Source organism: Arachis ipaensis, chromosome B3, assembly GCF_059453495.1.
Source record: "Arachis ipaensis isolate K30076 ecotype BB chromosome B3, ASM5945349v1, whole genome shotgun sequence".
In the NCBI taxonomy this organism is placed as follows: Eukaryota; Viridiplantae; Streptophyta; class Magnoliopsida; order Fabales; family Fabaceae; genus Arachis; species Arachis ipaensis.
Window position 1 is genome coordinate 140,927,388 of NC_142438.1, and position 18,249 is coordinate 140,945,636.

General features: G+C 32.3%; 3 protein-coding genes across 3 annotated transcripts; all 3 read right to left on the reverse strand.

Annotated features, from left to right (window-relative positions):
* Window positions 1-4,237: 4,237 nt before the first annotated feature.
* Window positions 4,238-7,649, reverse strand: GATB (GLU-ADT subunit B). Its single transcript, XM_016335352.3, has 8 exons — window positions 6,785-7,649; window positions 6,321-6,530; window positions 5,793-5,933; window positions 5,482-5,685; window positions 5,170-5,367; window positions 5,009-5,077; window positions 4,778-4,894; window positions 4,238-4,689 (listed from the first exon to the last, which is right to left on the reverse strand). Exons 1-8 carry the CDS (start codon window positions 7,403-7,405, stop codon window positions 4,609-4,611), a joined length of 1,641 nt encoding a protein of 546 aa, XP_016190838.1. The 5' UTR covers window positions 7,406-7,649; the 3' UTR covers window positions 4,238-4,608.
* A 1,496-nt stretch (window positions 7,650-9,145) lies between these two features.
* On the reverse strand, window positions 9,146-10,902 carry LOC107631797 (putative glutathione peroxidase 2). Its single transcript, XM_016335351.3, has 7 exons — window positions 10,665-10,902; window positions 10,470-10,546; window positions 10,301-10,362; window positions 10,102-10,220; window positions 9,863-10,030; window positions 9,670-9,727; window positions 9,146-9,349 (listed from the first exon to the last, which is right to left on the reverse strand). Exons 1-6 carry the CDS (start codon window positions 10,803-10,805, stop codon window positions 9,695-9,697), a joined length of 600 nt encoding a protein of 199 aa, XP_016190837.1. The 5' UTR covers window positions 10,806-10,902; the 3' UTR covers window positions 9,146-9,349; window positions 9,670-9,694.
* A 674-nt stretch (window positions 10,903-11,576) lies between these two features.
* LOC107631796 (MAC/Perforin domain-containing protein) lies at window positions 11,577-18,035 on the reverse strand. The gene is made up of 8 exons (XM_016335349.3): window positions 17,476-18,035; window positions 17,086-17,327; window positions 13,773-13,965; window positions 13,621-13,695; window positions 13,004-13,187; window positions 12,728-12,897; window positions 12,587-12,651; window positions 11,577-12,499 (listed from the first exon to the last, which is right to left on the reverse strand). Exons 1-8 carry the CDS (start codon window positions 17,764-17,766, stop codon window positions 11,878-11,880), a joined length of 1,842 nt encoding a protein of 613 aa, XP_016190835.1. The 5' UTR covers window positions 17,767-18,035; the 3' UTR covers window positions 11,577-11,877.
* Between the last annotated feature and the right edge of the window lie 214 nt (window positions 18,036-18,249).

Consider the following 18,249-nt stretch of genomic DNA (forward strand, 5'->3'; position numbering starts at 1 on the left):
ACACATGAAACAACTTAAATTTTTCAAAATATATTAAATTTTGTTTTAAAAAAGAAAACATTTAAAAAAAATGAAAAATAATAATAAAAATTAAAACGAGAACATACAATGAGGGCGATCATGCATGCATGTGAGGCAAGAAAGTTAATTATAAACAAAGACTTGGCCATACAATAATTTTTCTCCTGCACTACTGGTGGCTTATAATGATATACATTATCGCAGAATTGCATTTAGGTGGATTGTATGATGTCTTTTATTTTATTGTGGTGTTTAAATTGTCTAATTTATTTTTATAAGTAAAAAATAAAATATATAAAGTAAAAGTAAAATATTTAAAATTTATTAAATATTATTTCTTTGCATTTTTTAGTAAGTTAGGTACCATATCTCAGGCACCATAGCATTCACCTTGTATTTATATATGACTATATGTAAAAGTAAAAGAAAAGTATAAGTAGATAATGAAAATACTAAATAATGTGAACAATGGATATGTCGGATGCTTAATTTAATAGGTATGCAGATAGATATTATGTTTATTATTTTTAATTGGATGGCTATTTCTTTTGATTCGATTTAGTTAACAATGACTGAATGTTTAATTCATTAGGTGTGCAGATGGTTATTATAATGTTAAGGTTTATGAGATAATTTGGGAATTGAGTGCTTTTTTACTTTATTAGGTCAATTTTAGAGTCCATTGTTCACATTGTTTACAAAAATTATTGTCTACCTAGCCCAAAAAAAAAGTGAACAATGGACTCTAGAATTAACCCAATAAAGTAAAAAAATATTCCAACTCCAAATTACCTCATAAATTAAGATAACCATCTGCACACCTAGGGAATTAAACGTCCAGCCATTGTTAACTAAATCGAATCAAAAGAAATAATCATCTAATTAAAAATAATAAGCATAATCATCTCCATACCTATTAAATTGAACATCCGACATATTCATTGTTCACATTATTTAAACCTATTCTTTTCTTATTACATATAAGCTCCATATATAATAAGGAATTCAAGCAAATAAGTGGATACATCGTGAGAAATTGATGGGTTGAATCAGTCTCGAACTGTCCCAATTTGATCTTTAAAGAAATGATGGTGGGTATGTGCAAGTTGCATTACCTACTACCTAGTACCTACACATAAGACCGATCATGGACATATCACATATTAATAATAAAGTTGTTATATATAGAGTTGAAATCTTAGAAAACATGATTGTGAAGTAACAAAGTGTCAGGGATTTTGTTATTGTTCAATTATGGTTCATGTCACTATGCTAAGGATAGTAACATATCATCAACCATAATATTTGGTATGGTGCTGCCGACATTATTGCATCATGCATGGGGGAAGGAATGAATTGAATGCAAAACATGCATGGAAAGATAGATAGGTAATGATGATATAGAAATCGTTAATTTTAGGATTATTTTTATTAGTATACTGAATCTTCTTTTATAATTACGTTTCTTTCCAAAATAAAATAATCATTGGCGGAAGCAGATTTTTACTCGACAAAATCAGCTACTATATCCTGCATCATGCAATCTCTCAGAGGGACTAAAAAAATATGAAAAGAAAAAAAAATTGCATGAAAAAAAAAAACACATTTGATCAACATATTCAAATTATAATTAATTAACTTTTTTTTTTTCAATTATACTGGCTAATGTGAAGGCATAAAATAATTTGATTAAACGATGAAATAAAGTATTAATATAAAGCAACCAATTATTACCTATCAAGATTATAAATTAGAAAAATGATAATTTCCCTCTTCTACGAGTTATTTAATGAGGGACAGAAGACTCTTCCAAACCTTGGTCGATTATGCACAAGGGAAAAAGATCAAAACTTTGACTACTATCGAAGGATTCGAGACTTCGAGGTAAAAGAGGCTCTAAAGCAGATGAAAAATGGCAGGGCAGTAGGACCTGATAATATTCCGATTGAGGTTTGGAAGAGTCTTGGAGAAAAAGGCATCAACTGGTTAACCATGCTTTTTAATGAGATTTTAAGGTCAAAGAAGATGCCTGATGAGTGGAGAAAGAGCACCTTGGTACCTATCTACAAGAATAAGGGGGATATACAAAGTTGCGGAAACTATAGATGGATTAAGCTTATGAGTCATACTATGAAGTTATGAGAAAGGGTGATAGAACGGAGGTTGAGAAAAGAGACACAAGTAACAGAGAACCAATTTGGATTTATGCCAGACAGATCTACTACTGAAGCGATATACCTATTAAGAAGGATGATGGAGAGGTATCGTAGTAATAAAAGAGATCTACATATGGTGTTTATTGATTTGGAAAAAGCGTATGATAGGGTATCAAGGGAGGTTTTATGGAAGGTTTTAGAAAAGAGGAGAGTAAGGATCGCATATATTCGGGCAATTAAAGACATGTATGATGGGGCCACAACTAGTGTGAAGACTCAAGGTGGTGTGACAGAGGAATTTCCTATTGGTATAGGATTACACCAGGGATCATCCCTAAGTCCATACCTCTTCACATTAGTCTTGGAAGTACTTACAGAGCATATCCAAGAGCCTGTGCCATGGTGCATGCTTTTTGCTGATGATATCGTCCTTATGGGAGAGTCAAGGGAAGACCTAAATAAGAAGTTGGAGTTATGGAGAGAAGCTCTAGAAGTGTATGGTCTGCGCATAAGCCGTAGCAAGACGGAATATATGGAATGTAAGTTCAGTTTGAGAAGGGAAAACCCCAATATAGAGGTGAAGATTGGAGAAAACATCTTACGAAAAGTTAAAAGTTTTAAGTATCTTGGGTGCATCATACAGGATAATGGAGAGATTAAACAGGATGTAAATCATAGGATCCAAGCAGGTTGGTCAAAATGGCGGAGTGCATTTGGTTTTATATGCGACAAAAAAGTGCCTTTAAAACTTAAAGGTAAATTCTATCGCACCGCTATAAGACCGGCTATGCTGTATGGTACGGAGTGTTGGGCGGCTAAAGGGGAGCACGAACATAAACTGAGTGTGGCAGAGATGAAGATGTTGAGATGGATGAGTGGTCATACGCGATTGGATAAAATAAGGAATGAAGATATAAGGGAGAGAGTTGGAGTAGCACCCATTGTGGAAAAGATGGTTAAATCGCGTCTCAAGTGGTTTGGACATGTGAGAAGAAGACCGATAGAACATCCAGTCAGGAGGGTGGATGAGATGGAAGATGGACAAAGGGCGAAAGGCAGAGGAAGACCTAAGAAGACCATCCATGAGGTGGTCAAACGAGATCTACATGTAAACGGTCTCTCTGTAGACATGATACATGACAGAGCACAATGGCGTCGTTTGATTCATGTAGCCGACCCCACTTAATGGGACAAGGCTTTGTTGTTGTTGTTGTTTTTGGTAATATCACTCTTTATATATAGAGAAAGTATAGGGAACCAATGACCTAAGCGTACAATGTGTACAATGAAGGTTTAGAAAGTATTAGACATATAATTATTAGTGTTACATTGTCCTGTCAGGTTACGATTTTGGAATGAGTGGTTTCAGGATATGGTATTAGAGTTCTAGATCCGGAAGGTCAAGAGTTTGAACCTTGGTGAACCCAAAATTAGTTTTTTATAACATGAGATGTTTATTATCCCTGGTATCCGGATGGTTATTGTGCATAGTATAGGTGATGTTCATTTTATTCATAAACCAAAGATTTAGCCTATTGTACACATTGTACACTTAGGCCATTGGCTCTCTAGCACTACTCTTATATATATATATATATATTTGTATGGAATTTATAAAAAAATGAGTAATATTCTCTTCTACCATGCTCATGTGCTACAAACAAGAAATTTTTTAATAAAATATTATTTTTGTCTAAAACATTTGGAGTAGATGCCTATATTATTTTTAACGGTTTTTTTTTTTTAATCATATTCGTGTTCCAAATGTTTTCAAAAGTAATTCAAAAGTTATCCTCACTTTTAATTGTTTCAAGAATATTAACACTATATTTTCTCCAATACTACTTTTTTCTGCAATAGAGAAAAAACTTGGATTTATATGGTTATAGAAACTTAATGATGACACGGAGTGAATATATATATACTAAAATTTATTTGTTTCCCTATTTTTAATTTTATTATTATTTTTTAACTATCTTTTAAATTTATTCACAACAATAATATCATAAAAATTTGTTAGAGGCAATATTTACCTTTTATGTCACTAGTTACTATCATTACTAATTTTTTATTGAGTTCAAAGTAGAATAACATTCCATCACGAAAAGAAATACATGAGATATACCAATACATTTGAAGCCTGTAACATGGGATACAAGTGATACGCTTTGATAGGCTACTTGTTCTTTCTTGTCTTCTTTGCAGAATAACAAAAGATATGCATCAGTTGAACTGAAAACCCTGTGGAACTCATCCACCTTACAAGGTTTATCTTTAAAATCTTCTAAATTAATTAGCCAAGAACTTATCTTCCTCTTCTAATTTTCACTGGCAATTTTTCTAAAGGATTGCCATTTAATCCAAAAATGTCCGACGATATCCATTGTCAGGCGATGCGTATGATCTGTAATCCGATAGCAGCCTATTAGGATCAGCTCTTTGAATTCAATTTCTCCAAGAGGATCTTGTTAAGGAGACCTGGATTTGCCTTGCCTTTAGATAATTTCATCACCTGCTTTGTGGACAAAGAGGTATAAAGATTACTTCATAGATGATGAGAAAATAATATATGAATTGCTTCCAACTCTACAGGTTCATACCTGGCCAGCAAAATAACCTTGTAGTTTCGTTTTGCCACTGCGATATTGCTCTAACTGTTTCGGATTATCTGCAATCACTTTATCCACAATTTTTTCAATCTCGGCGGGATCTACTATCTGTCAATTTCCAAGACTCATGAACATTACATTTTCTTTCTTAGCATCAAAATAGAGCACCAATATCACACTACTTTTAATTGAATTTCAATGATGCATGATTCTACAACTAACCTGAACCAAGTCTTTTTCCGCTATAATTCCCTTAACAGTTCCTCCCTTGGATAATAGCTCAAATAGTATCTGCAAATGCATGAACAAATTGTATGAGCAAAGTATGATGGAAGCTTAGAACTTAGCTAAGCACCATTCGTTAGTGCCGAACCAAGCTATACCTCCTTGCCAATCTTGCCACTGATGACTCCATCTTTAATGGACGCTATCAACTCAAACAGCTCATCAGGTGTAAGCTTTATTTCATTTATGGTCAACTTTTCGTTTTTCATGAAGGCAGCAATATCACTCATAATCCAGTTGGCAACCAGCTTTGCATCTGCACCCTTTGCAACAGTAGCATCAAAAAAATCTGCAACCTAATAATCATTTCAGACAATAAAAATCTTGTTAGATCACTTGTATTAATAGTGTAATACAATTAATTGACATTTATATTTTTTTTAAATATTAGAAAACAGCAGCAAACTCACATTATTGTCATTGGCCAGGAAAAGAACATCCTGCATGCTTAAGCCCATGTTTTCATATCTTCTCCGCTTAATTTCTGGAAGCTCTGGTAAAGAACTTTGAATATCATCAACATATTCTTGAGAAAGTATTACTGCTGGCAAGTCGGGTTCTGGAAAATATCGATAATCAGCAAGCCCTTCCTTTTTCCTCATTGTAATTGTTTTCTAAACAGATAAAAAAAGTAATCCACTTAAATGACTACAAAGGAATATAGTACTATCTTCTGCCTGCTAGATTGGAAAGAAAATTAAAACAAAATCACAATACTAACCTGAGCGCCTTCTTCCCATAGACGAGTTTCCTGTACTATCCGATCTTCCTGGCCTTCTCTATGGAGTTGGACCTGTCTCGCAATTTCATAATCAATGGCTCTGTTCACGGATGAAAATGAGTTCAAATTCTTTATTTCAACCTGCCAAAACAATTTTTCAAATTAGCTGCTAAAGCTGAAATAAATTGTCTTTTGCTCTGATTGCATTGAGAAAAGATATAGTCATTCTGTGAAACTTTATTTCTACCAAAAGCAAGGGTAGATGAACTTTGCTAAAGCACTGCTACAAAAAAAAAAAAAATGACAAGTTTTTCCAATCCACAAGACCTGCTTATAACAATATTATTCATAATTCTTTTAGCCTTCAGGTTAGTAAAAGCAAAAAATTCAATGCACTTAATTGTTGTCCAAATAAATAGTAATAACAATTTTAAAGTAACTAATATCCAACAAGCTTCATAATGATGAAACAAAGTGCCAATTCCAAAAATTCAGTAACAGACCTGCAAAAGGCCAATAGCTACATACCTTTGTCCCGAATTTTGATTGACCAATGGGTCGAATTGAGACATTGACATCACAACGAAGAGATCCTTCTTGCATATTGCCATTGCTCACTCCCAAATACCGAACCAATCTCTGTATTTCTGCTGCATACTCTGCTGCTTCAATACCAGTTCTCATATCAGGCTCAGAAACTATCTCAAGCAAAGGTACCCCTGCTCTATTTAGATCAACCTATCATGAAAACACTACCAACTTCAACACTCTCTTATCATGGATAAAGGTTGTTAAGCATCTTATGTGTGATCAAATAATGAATTGTACACTACAAAAGCTAAGAGGAATTGTCCAAATATAGATGTGTGAAATCATTTCCACATCCTAATAGTATGCAATTCAGTACAATAGATGCACAGCAAATAAAAACTACATATCAAGCACTGAAGTTAGAACAACTAAAGTTCCAAAAAAGAAGAAAAAAGGATTACCTGTGAGTAATTTTCACCTTCTGTATGTAGGAGCTTGCCTGCATCCTCTTCCATGTGAACCCTTGTAATGCCAAACCTCCTGTGGCCCCCACCAAACTCCACTGGAATATCCACATCAAGAAAACCAGAAGTGGCAATTGGGACATCAAACTGAGAAATCTGATACCCTTTTGGAAGATCTGGGTAGAAATACTGCTTCCTATCAAACTTGGAATTCAAAGCAAGGTTGCAATTAAGGGCAAGACCCAACTTCACAGCAAACTCAATGACCTTAGAATTCAGCACAGGCAATGAACCGGGCAAACCCATGCAAATTGGGCAAATTGTGCTATTGGGATGGGAGCCATAATTGTAAGGGCAACCACAGAATGCTTTGGTGAGAGTTGAGAGCTGAACGTGAGTTTCAATCCCAATAACTGCTTCATAGTCTTTTGGGATTTTGTCAAGCTTTTTGGACTGTGTGCTCTGTGAAACTTTGGTTTGTTGCCTCTGTTGGGTCTCTGTTTGGGACTGTGAGGACTTTGTTGTGAAACGGAAAACCCCATTTCTCCTTGTGATTAATGATGTTGGGTAAAGCATAAAGGAGTGAACTTGAAAGCTTCTGAAAATCGTGGAAGCCATTTTAGGAATTAGCTGAAAGGAACAACCTTTACGAAACAAAACTAAATTTAGAAGCCACAAATTTTGTGGTGTTGTCAGAAGTGAAGAGATTGTGTATCACGAATATGCATTTTGGTTGAAATAGGTTGATGCTGATTGCTGAGAGGGTAATGCTGCGTTCTTGGCCAACGACGACTGAGGAAAGAACATCAAAGCTGATAACCCCTTCAACGCATCGTTTCGTAACTTTTTCATTTCATATATTGCAATATCAATAAAATTATTCCACTTTTTATCTTCTCTATTTTAGAACTCATATGATGTATGTAATTAGATAACACTATGATAGTTATTTTTTATTTTTATGCAACTTTGTGCAAATAATTATTTTTAATTTAGACGAATAAATTTAATAATATAAGATAATATTAATGCATTAGAATTAAACTTTCAATTTTCATTATTTACATGGATTAATCCTAATTATTCTAGCAAAGTAAAAAATAACATACAACGCCAATGAGTTATAGCTCAAATGACATAGTCTCTCCATACTCAATTAAGAGGTTGCGGGTTCGAGTCTCCTATCTTTGGTAAAAAAAAAAAAATAAGATACAACTCTGAAATTTAGAAAATAAAAATGTTAGATGTTTAAGTCTTTTTGCATAATCAAGTTTAATTAAGTTGTTTAAAAATAAAAATTTATTTGCACATCACTTATCACTTCTCTTTTCTTTAATGATCATCACTTCTTCTTTTCTTTGATATTGTTTAATTTCCTTTTTTTTATCCTCCTCATATTTGATGCACAACATATAATTTTTTTTTCTTTTTATCCTCTTCATATTTGATGCACAACCTATAAATTTAGTATACAGCACAAATAATTTTCAAGGACTACACGTCCAAAATATTGACACACATCCAATTAAATACGCGTACACATAAATTTTGGTGTATAACATAATTTTTTATGCGTAACATAAAAATTTTTAGAAAATTACATACTCAAAATATTGACTAACAAAATACATTCACAACAAAAATTTGTACTATATACAAAAATTTATGTTCTATATGCAAAAATATATTTGCTATGCATAAAAATTTATGTACTATTTCGATAAATTTGTGTTATATGCAAAATTTTATATGTTATGTTTTAAAGATTTATATGCTATATCAATAAATTTTTGTGTTCTCCAACACAAAAATTTATGTGTTACAAAAACACACAAAAAAAATAATAACATATGTACGTATTTTTTTAGTTGGACTTTGCACTTTTCGTTGGATTTTGCATGGACTTTGCACTAACTTAATTGGACTTAGTTATAAAAAAATTTATATACGAAGCAGCTCTAAAAAGTTTTGTTTCTTAGCAAATTATCTATTAACAATAGGGTCATCTTATTAGATATAGTAATTAATTATAAGTTTGACTAACTAGTAGAACTAAAATTGAAACATATTTCAAACAATATGATCAAATTTTTTAAAAAATTTCAAAAACTTAAAAAAAATATATTTTACCTATATCGACAATAATGACAAGTCTTGTTGGCATTAGGTTTTTAATGCTGCAATTTTTTTTTAAATGTATTTACATTTTACAATATAAAAAGCTTTTTCTTAATGTGTCATGTAATGTAAGAGGGGGAAAAAAGTGTGCTCATCATTTATGCTTGAATTGTGCGTGAAAATTCAATAGGAACAAATGCTTGTGGTTGGTAACTACACCACAACAGCGGTGGCAACAGATTAAATCTATGGATCATACACATTAACATAAACATGCATCCAAATTACATTGTTTTGGCGACATGATCATAGTGCCAAACTATACTTATTTTATAATCCAGGCAAAGGATATGTGTTACAAAATGATAATAATTAGGCAATAAAGCACTACATCCACTGAGAAGCTGCTGATTCTTTGAAAGCGCTGTAGACATTTCCTGTGACCTGTACACAAGACCACAAGGGTAGAGCATCAGCTGATGTCGTTTCCATTGGAGTAACAATCTTACCCATTTGAGAGGAAACCCTTCAACAAAAGTGTTTGAAATACACTAGTTCCAAATAAAGGGGATTATTAGTATTTCTCTTGGAAGTAATGAGCCACAACCAGAATATTTGGGTGAAGAAAAGGTTGGCTTGATCACTGAATGAAATGCAAGCATTTGCATAAGCAATATATAGAATCAGCAAATATTATTGTCAACTCGCATGAGCATATATCAAGAAGAAAGGAAGGGAGAAAACTAAATGACTGCAAAACTAACCTCTGAGACAGTCAAATCATGCAACTCAAGAAGACTGTAAGAGGTTCTGGATGTCTTTCTGTAAAAGGGAACATATACATAGAAAATTAGAAACTATTGACATGTAAAATTTCATGGTTCTGGATAGAGGGATTGAGTTAAAATTAAGTGTAAAAAGAGGATTTTAAAAGAGAAGCACCAAAATATCTCTTACCTCAATTTTGAGAGGTGAGGTGGTTGGAGCATATCTTTCAACGACCTTACCATCTTTGCTTACCAAGAACTTTGTGAAGTTCCACTTGATGCCATCTCCAAATATTCCCCCTTTCTGATCCTTCAAATATTTATAAAGTGGTGCTGCATTCTTCCCATTGACTTCAACCTAGACAACAGTTAAAGTATTTTAGGATTGTAAAAACAAGGTTGTAATGTGTTGATCAGTTCAGAAAGTACCTTATCAAAGATAGGAAATTCAGCTTTGAACTTTGTGCATACAACTTCCCGGATTTCTTCCTTATTTCCTGGTTCCTGTCCAGCAAACTGATTGCAGGGAAATGCCAAGATTTCAAGCCCTGTACACAACATAGCTCAACAAAATTCACCACCTCATAAACAAAACATGACATGTATTCATTTCGGTAAAGTGACAGACCTTGATCCTTGTACTTCTTGTAGAGTACATTGAGTTCCTTGTAATTTGTTTGTGTCAAACCACTGCAGCAATTATTTAGAATAACAACAATGAATATTTAGGGTTCGGGATTTATCAAGAACAATAAGAGTCAATTGAGAGTATAAGAAATGAGTATGTTAGCAGTTACCACTGGGAGGCAACGTTGACAATGAGCAGAACCTTGCCAGTGTATTGATTCAAATTCACATCGTTACCATGGATGTCCTGCAAATTCAATTCAATTCAATTTTATTATACCACAGGCATACACAATCCTCGAAATCGAAAAACAGCATAGTGATTTGAGCAAAACCCTGGAAATTTAGAATTAGGGAAAAGTGACCTTGACAGTGAAATCGTAGATGGATTTGGAAGATTCTTGAGCCATGGGAGAGGGAGAAGGGTGCGAATGAGAATAGAGGAAGAAAGCGAGGGAGAGGAAAAGAAGAGCACACAAGTTCCACGCAGTCAACAACTGCCGCATGCCAACGATCTCTGACGTGGAATGGTAATGGGAATCGGAATCTCTTTCACATTACCATATATTCGTTTTCCTTTCATTCTAAGATTAAGATCAGATCAAATCTAACGGCTACAATAAATCATCTATTTTTAAATTTACTATTTCAAAAATCATCTAAGAATTTGATTCAATGATCCTATAAAATTCTTTACTGTGTGCTTTAAAATTAAACTATTTTGTTATGGAAAAGTATGTTCGGTGAATTTTTGTTAATTATCCTAAATTATTGTTTATAATCCTTGGTTAAATTATTAGTGAGTTAATACTTGATAGACATTAGCATATTTTGTTTATGCTATATTTTAAAAGTAATTAACTTGAGATTAGTCAAAGACAAGAAATTCCTTGATCTTATAATTATAATTAGAGCATCCTAATAGAATATTTTTAGAGTATCACTTTTAATATTTTTAAGAAGTGAATTGATTTAGAATTGAAATATGTGCTAAAATTAATTTATATAAAAAAAAACTGATATCATCCTAAAGATATGATATTACTTTGATAGAGAGCTAATAAAATTGTATCATTCGTATAATTATGTTGATAAAATAATTAAAAATAATATAAAATTATAATTGAATTAATACTAAACATTGGAGGAGCAAATTTTATTTTTAATTTTAAATCACTATTTATGTTATATGATTCACAAATATTTTTGTAGAATCCAAAATAAAATGAAATTAGAACTAACTTTGGAGATCCTTTAATGATCATTGAATTCAAATGTTAGAAAGATCAGGGGAAATATCTTTCTCTTGCCCCATTTTGACCCTTATTTTCATGAATATCAAAATTCTATATACATATGTCTTTTCGATTGAAAAAAAAAATGAATTATACATTCTTGTTTGTTGAAAACAAAAAGAAAGAATGAAAAAAAAAAAAAAAAGAGAGAGTACGAATCTAATGAAGCGTACATGGCATGGACCATGGAGTAACTATTCTAATGATTGAACATTTGAACCTATAAACTATTCTATGATATAAACATAATTGTTTGAAAAATTTTCCTTCCTTTGATGCTGTTTCATTCACCAGTGTTTAACAAGGAAAACTTAACCCATAAACGTATTTTACCCTTATCCAAGACCAATCTTGCTCCAGTGACCAACCAATGGCCAGGGCTATCTTGTGGCCCTTTACACAACTGTGACAAATCAACAAATTTCAGTAGCTTGTTTGTTTGCACTGGCACTGGAGGCCCTGTTGGAAACACACTTGAATCCACAACCACTGATGCTGGTTTTTTATGATCTTTGTTACTTCCAGAAATAATTGATGTGCTTATTGCTGAGAATATCCCAGATTTCTGGGACAACCCTGAAGACCCTTGTGTCCAATTTGATTTCACAACAACTGAATTAGACACCTTAGAGAACAGTAGCCTAAGATGAAGTACATTCCTTACTGAATCATGTTTCTTCACATGAAGTTGTGCCCCAGTGACAATGAATGCCACGTCCTCATTTTCAGTCCTCCATCTGGTGTTGTATTTCACTGGTGCTGTGCACACATGGGAGAATTTCTTGCTGTTGACTGCTTCAAAGAAACGGTCATCGTTGACTTCTTCTGACCATATTGTTGTGTCCTCTATTTTCCCATCAAACATTATTGGAGTGTTTAACAGGTGTTGCAGGTGTATGGCTAATCTGTTTCACCAAAGAACATCATTATTGTCAACAATGTTAAACCACCATTATCTCTATAATTAAATATATTGCTAGTGTGGAAAGAACCTGTTGCACTTGATGCCCTCAAGAAACAAACGCATCCCTGTGATTGGTCTCTTACCAACTGTAACCTGTTATGTAATTAGGACTAGGAAACTTATTAGGCAGAAGAAGATGCATGTGAGTAGTTGAATGAATATAATGTACCTTAGCTGTGTTGACATAAAGCTTGGGACCCATCAAGTTGAAGGTGAGAGAAGGTGAAGGATTGGTTCTGTTTGTGAGTGGACCCAAAGGCAGATCATTGTGAATGGGAGCCCAAAGTTTGTGTGCTTGGAAGTCAAGAAAGTATGGCAAATCTGACATAGGAGGTTTATCTACATAGTTCACATTAAAGTCTAATTAACTTAAATTACCATCCATGATGACTTCAACTTGAACAGGCAATGTAATCAAAATGAAAACAAAAAACAAGGTTATTACATCTGAGGTAGAGGTTGATAGCATGTGAGAGGAAGCCTCTGCCAGGAGCACCTTTGAGAAGAGAAGTGATGGGAATGAAGTTGAAATGAACTGCATCTGGCTTCTCTGGAACTGTGAGAAGCCACTCACAATGGTTGCTCACTTGTGTGTCTCCTCCTCTCTTTGAACATATCACTGTTATTCCCTGCACACATTATTATTATAAAACCATATTCTATCTCAACAAAATTAGGTTAAATTATACAATTGGTCCTTACGCTTTCAGTGAAATTGCAAATTGGTCTCTACACTTTAAAAGTTTGTAATTGGATTCCTAAAGAGAATTAAAATTTGCAATTTAGTCTCCGCTGGTCAAAAAGTGTTGATTTAACAGAATATTCTCAGAATATGCTGAGAATATTCTGTTAAAATAGAGAATATACTGAGAATATTCTGTTAAATCAAACACTTTTTAAATAACAGGAACTAAATTACAAATTTTAATTATCTTTAGGAACCCAATTACAAATTTTTAAAGTATAGAGACCAATTTGCAATTTCACTGAAAGTGTAGAGACCAACTGTGTAATTTAACCACAAAATTATATAACTAACTGAACTCAACTGGGACAACTTACATCCTTTGCACAAACCCATGTGGAGCTATTGAAGGCAACAACTTTGGGACCAAACACATCAAAAGCCTGTGGTGCCTGTATACATCACATTGGAATAAGATTTAAGGAAAGGTCAGGCATAAGAAAAGAAAGTAAAGTAAAAGTGTAAAAACCTTGTTCTTGTGATCTTTGGTTTTAGGAAGGAAATTGCAAGTGCCAGTGAATAACTGATCTCCAAGGTCATCCAAGTTCTTCCTCAGATCTGATGGCCCCAAATTGGAAGACACGTCTTGCTTCACAAGCACCAAATCTTTGCCACCAATGCTCAGCCCCACCAGGATGTGTGTCCCATATTTCTCAATGAATCTGTTTAAATTACTTAATTAATCAGGTTTACATACCAACCTTAGCTTGCTTAAATATGTCTTATCAGTAATTAGTATTACAGAGCAGAGGAATTCTCTAACAAATGGAGTTCTTCAGAAGACAGAATAATAACACACGCAAATCATAGTTATTCATGATGCCTATGCAACTTTCTTAGTAAATGATGCTATTAATTTTCTGTTTTTTTTTTTTTAATTATTTTAGAATTTCATTCCAAAAAAATAAACGAATTCAAGTGCTTTGAGTTCAAATTGTGTAACACAAAATCATCAAATAAAAATTCATCAGAAAAAAAAATGATAATTTAGTTAGCTTGTGTAACACGTTTTCTTTTAGAAAATTTCCAACATTATTGCAACGTTGATAACTCGATATCATTTGTTATTTTTAAAATGCATATAATTGACCTCTACTTGTCCAATAATATGAGAATGCGACCCATGAACAGCAGTGGTGGAAAAATAAAATATAAAAAATAAATCATACATCGTACATAGTCTGTTGTCTATTTTTTCCACTTACTTTCTAGTTAGCATCCTAGAAATTCAATAGACATGACATTGTTCTATGATGAACACTTCCATGCAATTGTTTTTATGAAAAATTCATAATTAAAAACTGCTAGATTAAAATTTAGTTAGACTTATTAAATTATTTAATGATTCTGAAATATTAACTTTACATAAAAATTGTGAGTTTTTATTTTGGTTTTTACTAAAAAGTTGAATTAACGATAAAATTGCCGACGATAATAAACATAGATAATGACCTAGTTTGTTGAAAATTATTTAGGTTTAATTACTCTATTGGTCCCTATAGTTTTGCGAAATTTTTAATTAGGTCCCTGTATTTTTTTTCTTTTTAATTAAGTCACTTCCACCAAATTTTTTTTAATTGGGTCCTTATACTTTTTTTTCTTTTATTTGGATCCCTGTACCAATTTTTTTATTTTTAGTTGGGTCCCTATAAAATTAAGCCAATTACTACCAAGAGGGACCTAATTTAAAAAAAATTGGTACAGGAACCCAATTAAAAAAAAAATATAAAGACCTAATTGAAAATTTCGCGAAACTATAGGACCAACAGAATAATTAAACCAATTATTTAAGAGGAGGATGATCCGGAAAATAAAGGATAAGCATTGGTGAAAACTTGAAGCTCAATCAAATAATTATAGGGCATGTGGCGTTTTCTTTTATAGAGTAGTTCAAAACCATTGACGTTACAAGGCGTTTTGAGAAAGATGAGTACTGAATTGAAAGGATCAAAGGCTAAAAGTCAATTCAAACATAGAATTGTTTGCTGGGATAGCATGCATTGCATGACAACTAATTGAGCTAGCTTCTCTCGTCTCAACTAATAATTTCTTTAACTTCCAAACCCTATAACTCATTAATGATGATTAATATAAATGTGTTCTAAATCATCACGCGTAAAAGAAATTACCAGTTTGACGTAGAAAGCTTATGAATTGAGGCAACGAATATTTCTTTAGCGAAATTATTATTAGTATCGTAATTGTATATACGGGTAGAATGATGAGAAAAGTTTTAAATATATAGTTGAAGTACTACATATGTATTAGTAGTGTTTTTTTTTGGGTTGCCTACAATATTCTCAGATCTGATATGTCAATAATTAATTTGTCGCAAATCTGAGTTATTTAAGAGTTTGTCGCTAACCAATAGATTACATACACAAAGTGGGACTCGGCCAATATTCTTAAGCAGAAAAACGAGCTGACCATTTAAACTATCCAAGTTGGGTACATAGTAGTTATGGAGTACCATTTTGGCACATTTTCTTCTCATTAATTCCTAGTCTTGGTTTCAGACCTAAATTCAATAACTAGTTTTATTTAAAGTGGTTGATGGAGTGCATTTCTCAATGGCAATAATGAGTCGTAGTTGACTAACGTATAAATATAGTAAATAATCTAGTTAAATAACTAATAATAATCTAGCCAACAAATACTTTTAAACTGTATTTTATATTAATTAATTATTATTAATTAGTAATTATTTAAATTTTATTTTAAAAATATAAAATTAATAATTATTAGTTATAATTATTTAAAATTAATTGATTAAAAATTATTCACCTATACTTTTCTTACCGCAAAAGATGAAATGCACCACTTCTAATATATCAATGTGTATGTGATGCGTGCTGATGCTACATACAAATAAGTATATTTGACCAGTTCGCTAATCACACTTAACGTAATCTTTTTTATTTTCATAAACAGTAATGGTTATTTTAAAAATGAAAATTTTGTTGATGAGTAAAAGATGGCTGAAGCAAAAAAAAATTATTATTGTTGTTTTGTAAATTAAATAAGTATAAAAACATATTATGTACATTCTGTTTTGCTTTTGATATCTTTGTCCTGTCATTAGATTTTCTTTTACAAAACAATAAATAAATAGAAAAGAAAAAGAGTAATGTCAATAAATGAATAAATTTCTCACGAAAGTTAGTTACGAACTTAATGGATGAGATGTTCATATTATATTGTTTTTTATTCGTATGGTTGATCTCGCAATTGCGTGCAAGTCAATTAGTCAATATATTGTGTGGCTCATTTTTAACAGAAATATTCGATGATTAATATTTTTATTTTATTTTTAAATAAATAGTCATCAAATTTTTTTACCATAAGAAATAAAAATATTAGCTTGTTAGTATTCTTCCATTTTTAATTAAACAACTATATAATTTTTTAACTCTGTTACGTATATATATATATATATATATAAAAGTGATTAATTTTAGTAATTAATTTTAGTATATAAATAATATTTTTATCATTTTTATAATATATTGATGGGAAATTTATTTTGACTTATATCTCAAAAAAAGAAATAATATATGAACAATGTTAGGAGTCAGCAACTTTTGTGATTTGTAGCCATCAAATAGTCATCAATGATGGTTTTAATGGTGTGAGATTGGTGTGAGATTTTATCCAATAGCTCATTTTTTTTTGCCAGTTATATACCAATCAGAATTTAACAAAGTTGCTTGCGCCTAAACTTTCCCATAATATATATTTACGGGGATTTTTAGGTGCATTAATAGGAAAAATAAAGTGAGTACCTTGCAAGTGCAGGAGGATCCCAGGAAGAAGGAAGATGTTGAATGACTTGTTTAGATAGTTGAAGCGGGTATCGATCAATATGAACATTGAAGAGAATTATGAAATATCCATCAAGACCCAAATTCTTTGTGTTGGCTGCATCACTTGCCCACGAAGCTTCATCAAATCCAAACACTCTGTTGAAATACCCTGATGGAATTTTCCCATGTATTGAGCTCTTCTGGTTGAACAGCTCCGACATCTGATAATATATTAAAAGCTTAAAATGAATGACACATAAAATTAATAACTGAGAGTTCTTAAATGATTTAATATATTTGACTAAATTATCATTCATACTCTTCTTAACTATTAACTTTATATATACATGGTTAAAGCTTAATACTTACCTGGGTGAAGGTAAGGATGTCGGACTGGTAGCGAGTGCGGTCACCTTTGTCGCATTTGATGTCAACAGAGACATCCTTAATGGTTCCGAAACCAGGCACCCTGACATCTCTTCTCTCCGTTTCGTTCAGAACAACCATACGCTCTTCGCCTTTGCAGAACTTGAGTCTGAAATCTGAGGTCAAGTCAAACCCTTTTCCTAAGCTCCTGAATGCTTCCTCCACTATCTCCTCTTTTCCCATCTCTCCCTTGCTTCTATTCCCTTTTTCAATGAAACTAATCAACTCATTCATTTATAGTGTAAAATGGAATTGACACAGCCACTTATTTTTTAACTTTCTAGGTTGTATCGTTTCTGCCATGATTTATTTTTCTTGGGGTTGACTGTGATTCCTTAGGTTAATTCCTGTTTGGTCATTCTGTTTTCTAAGTTTTTTTTAATTCCATTTCTTTCCGGTTGCTACGGAAACAAGGAAACATGGGACCCCATTCACACACTGGGTTGGTAAGTACAATAAGGCAAAATACAAACAACAAAAATATTTATTTATTTATTTACCATAATCTCGTTTTGTGAGGTTCAAATATCTTATTAAACAATTAGTAAGTAGGATCGGACTTATGGCTAGATTAATGGCTCTTATCTCTAACAATATGAATCATTTTTAAAATGTACTTAATTAAAATTAAATTATATGGAGAGTGATTTATATTATTAAATGGAAAAAAAATGACGTACGCCACACGCACTCAGGATCAAGGAGTTGAAAGGGTCT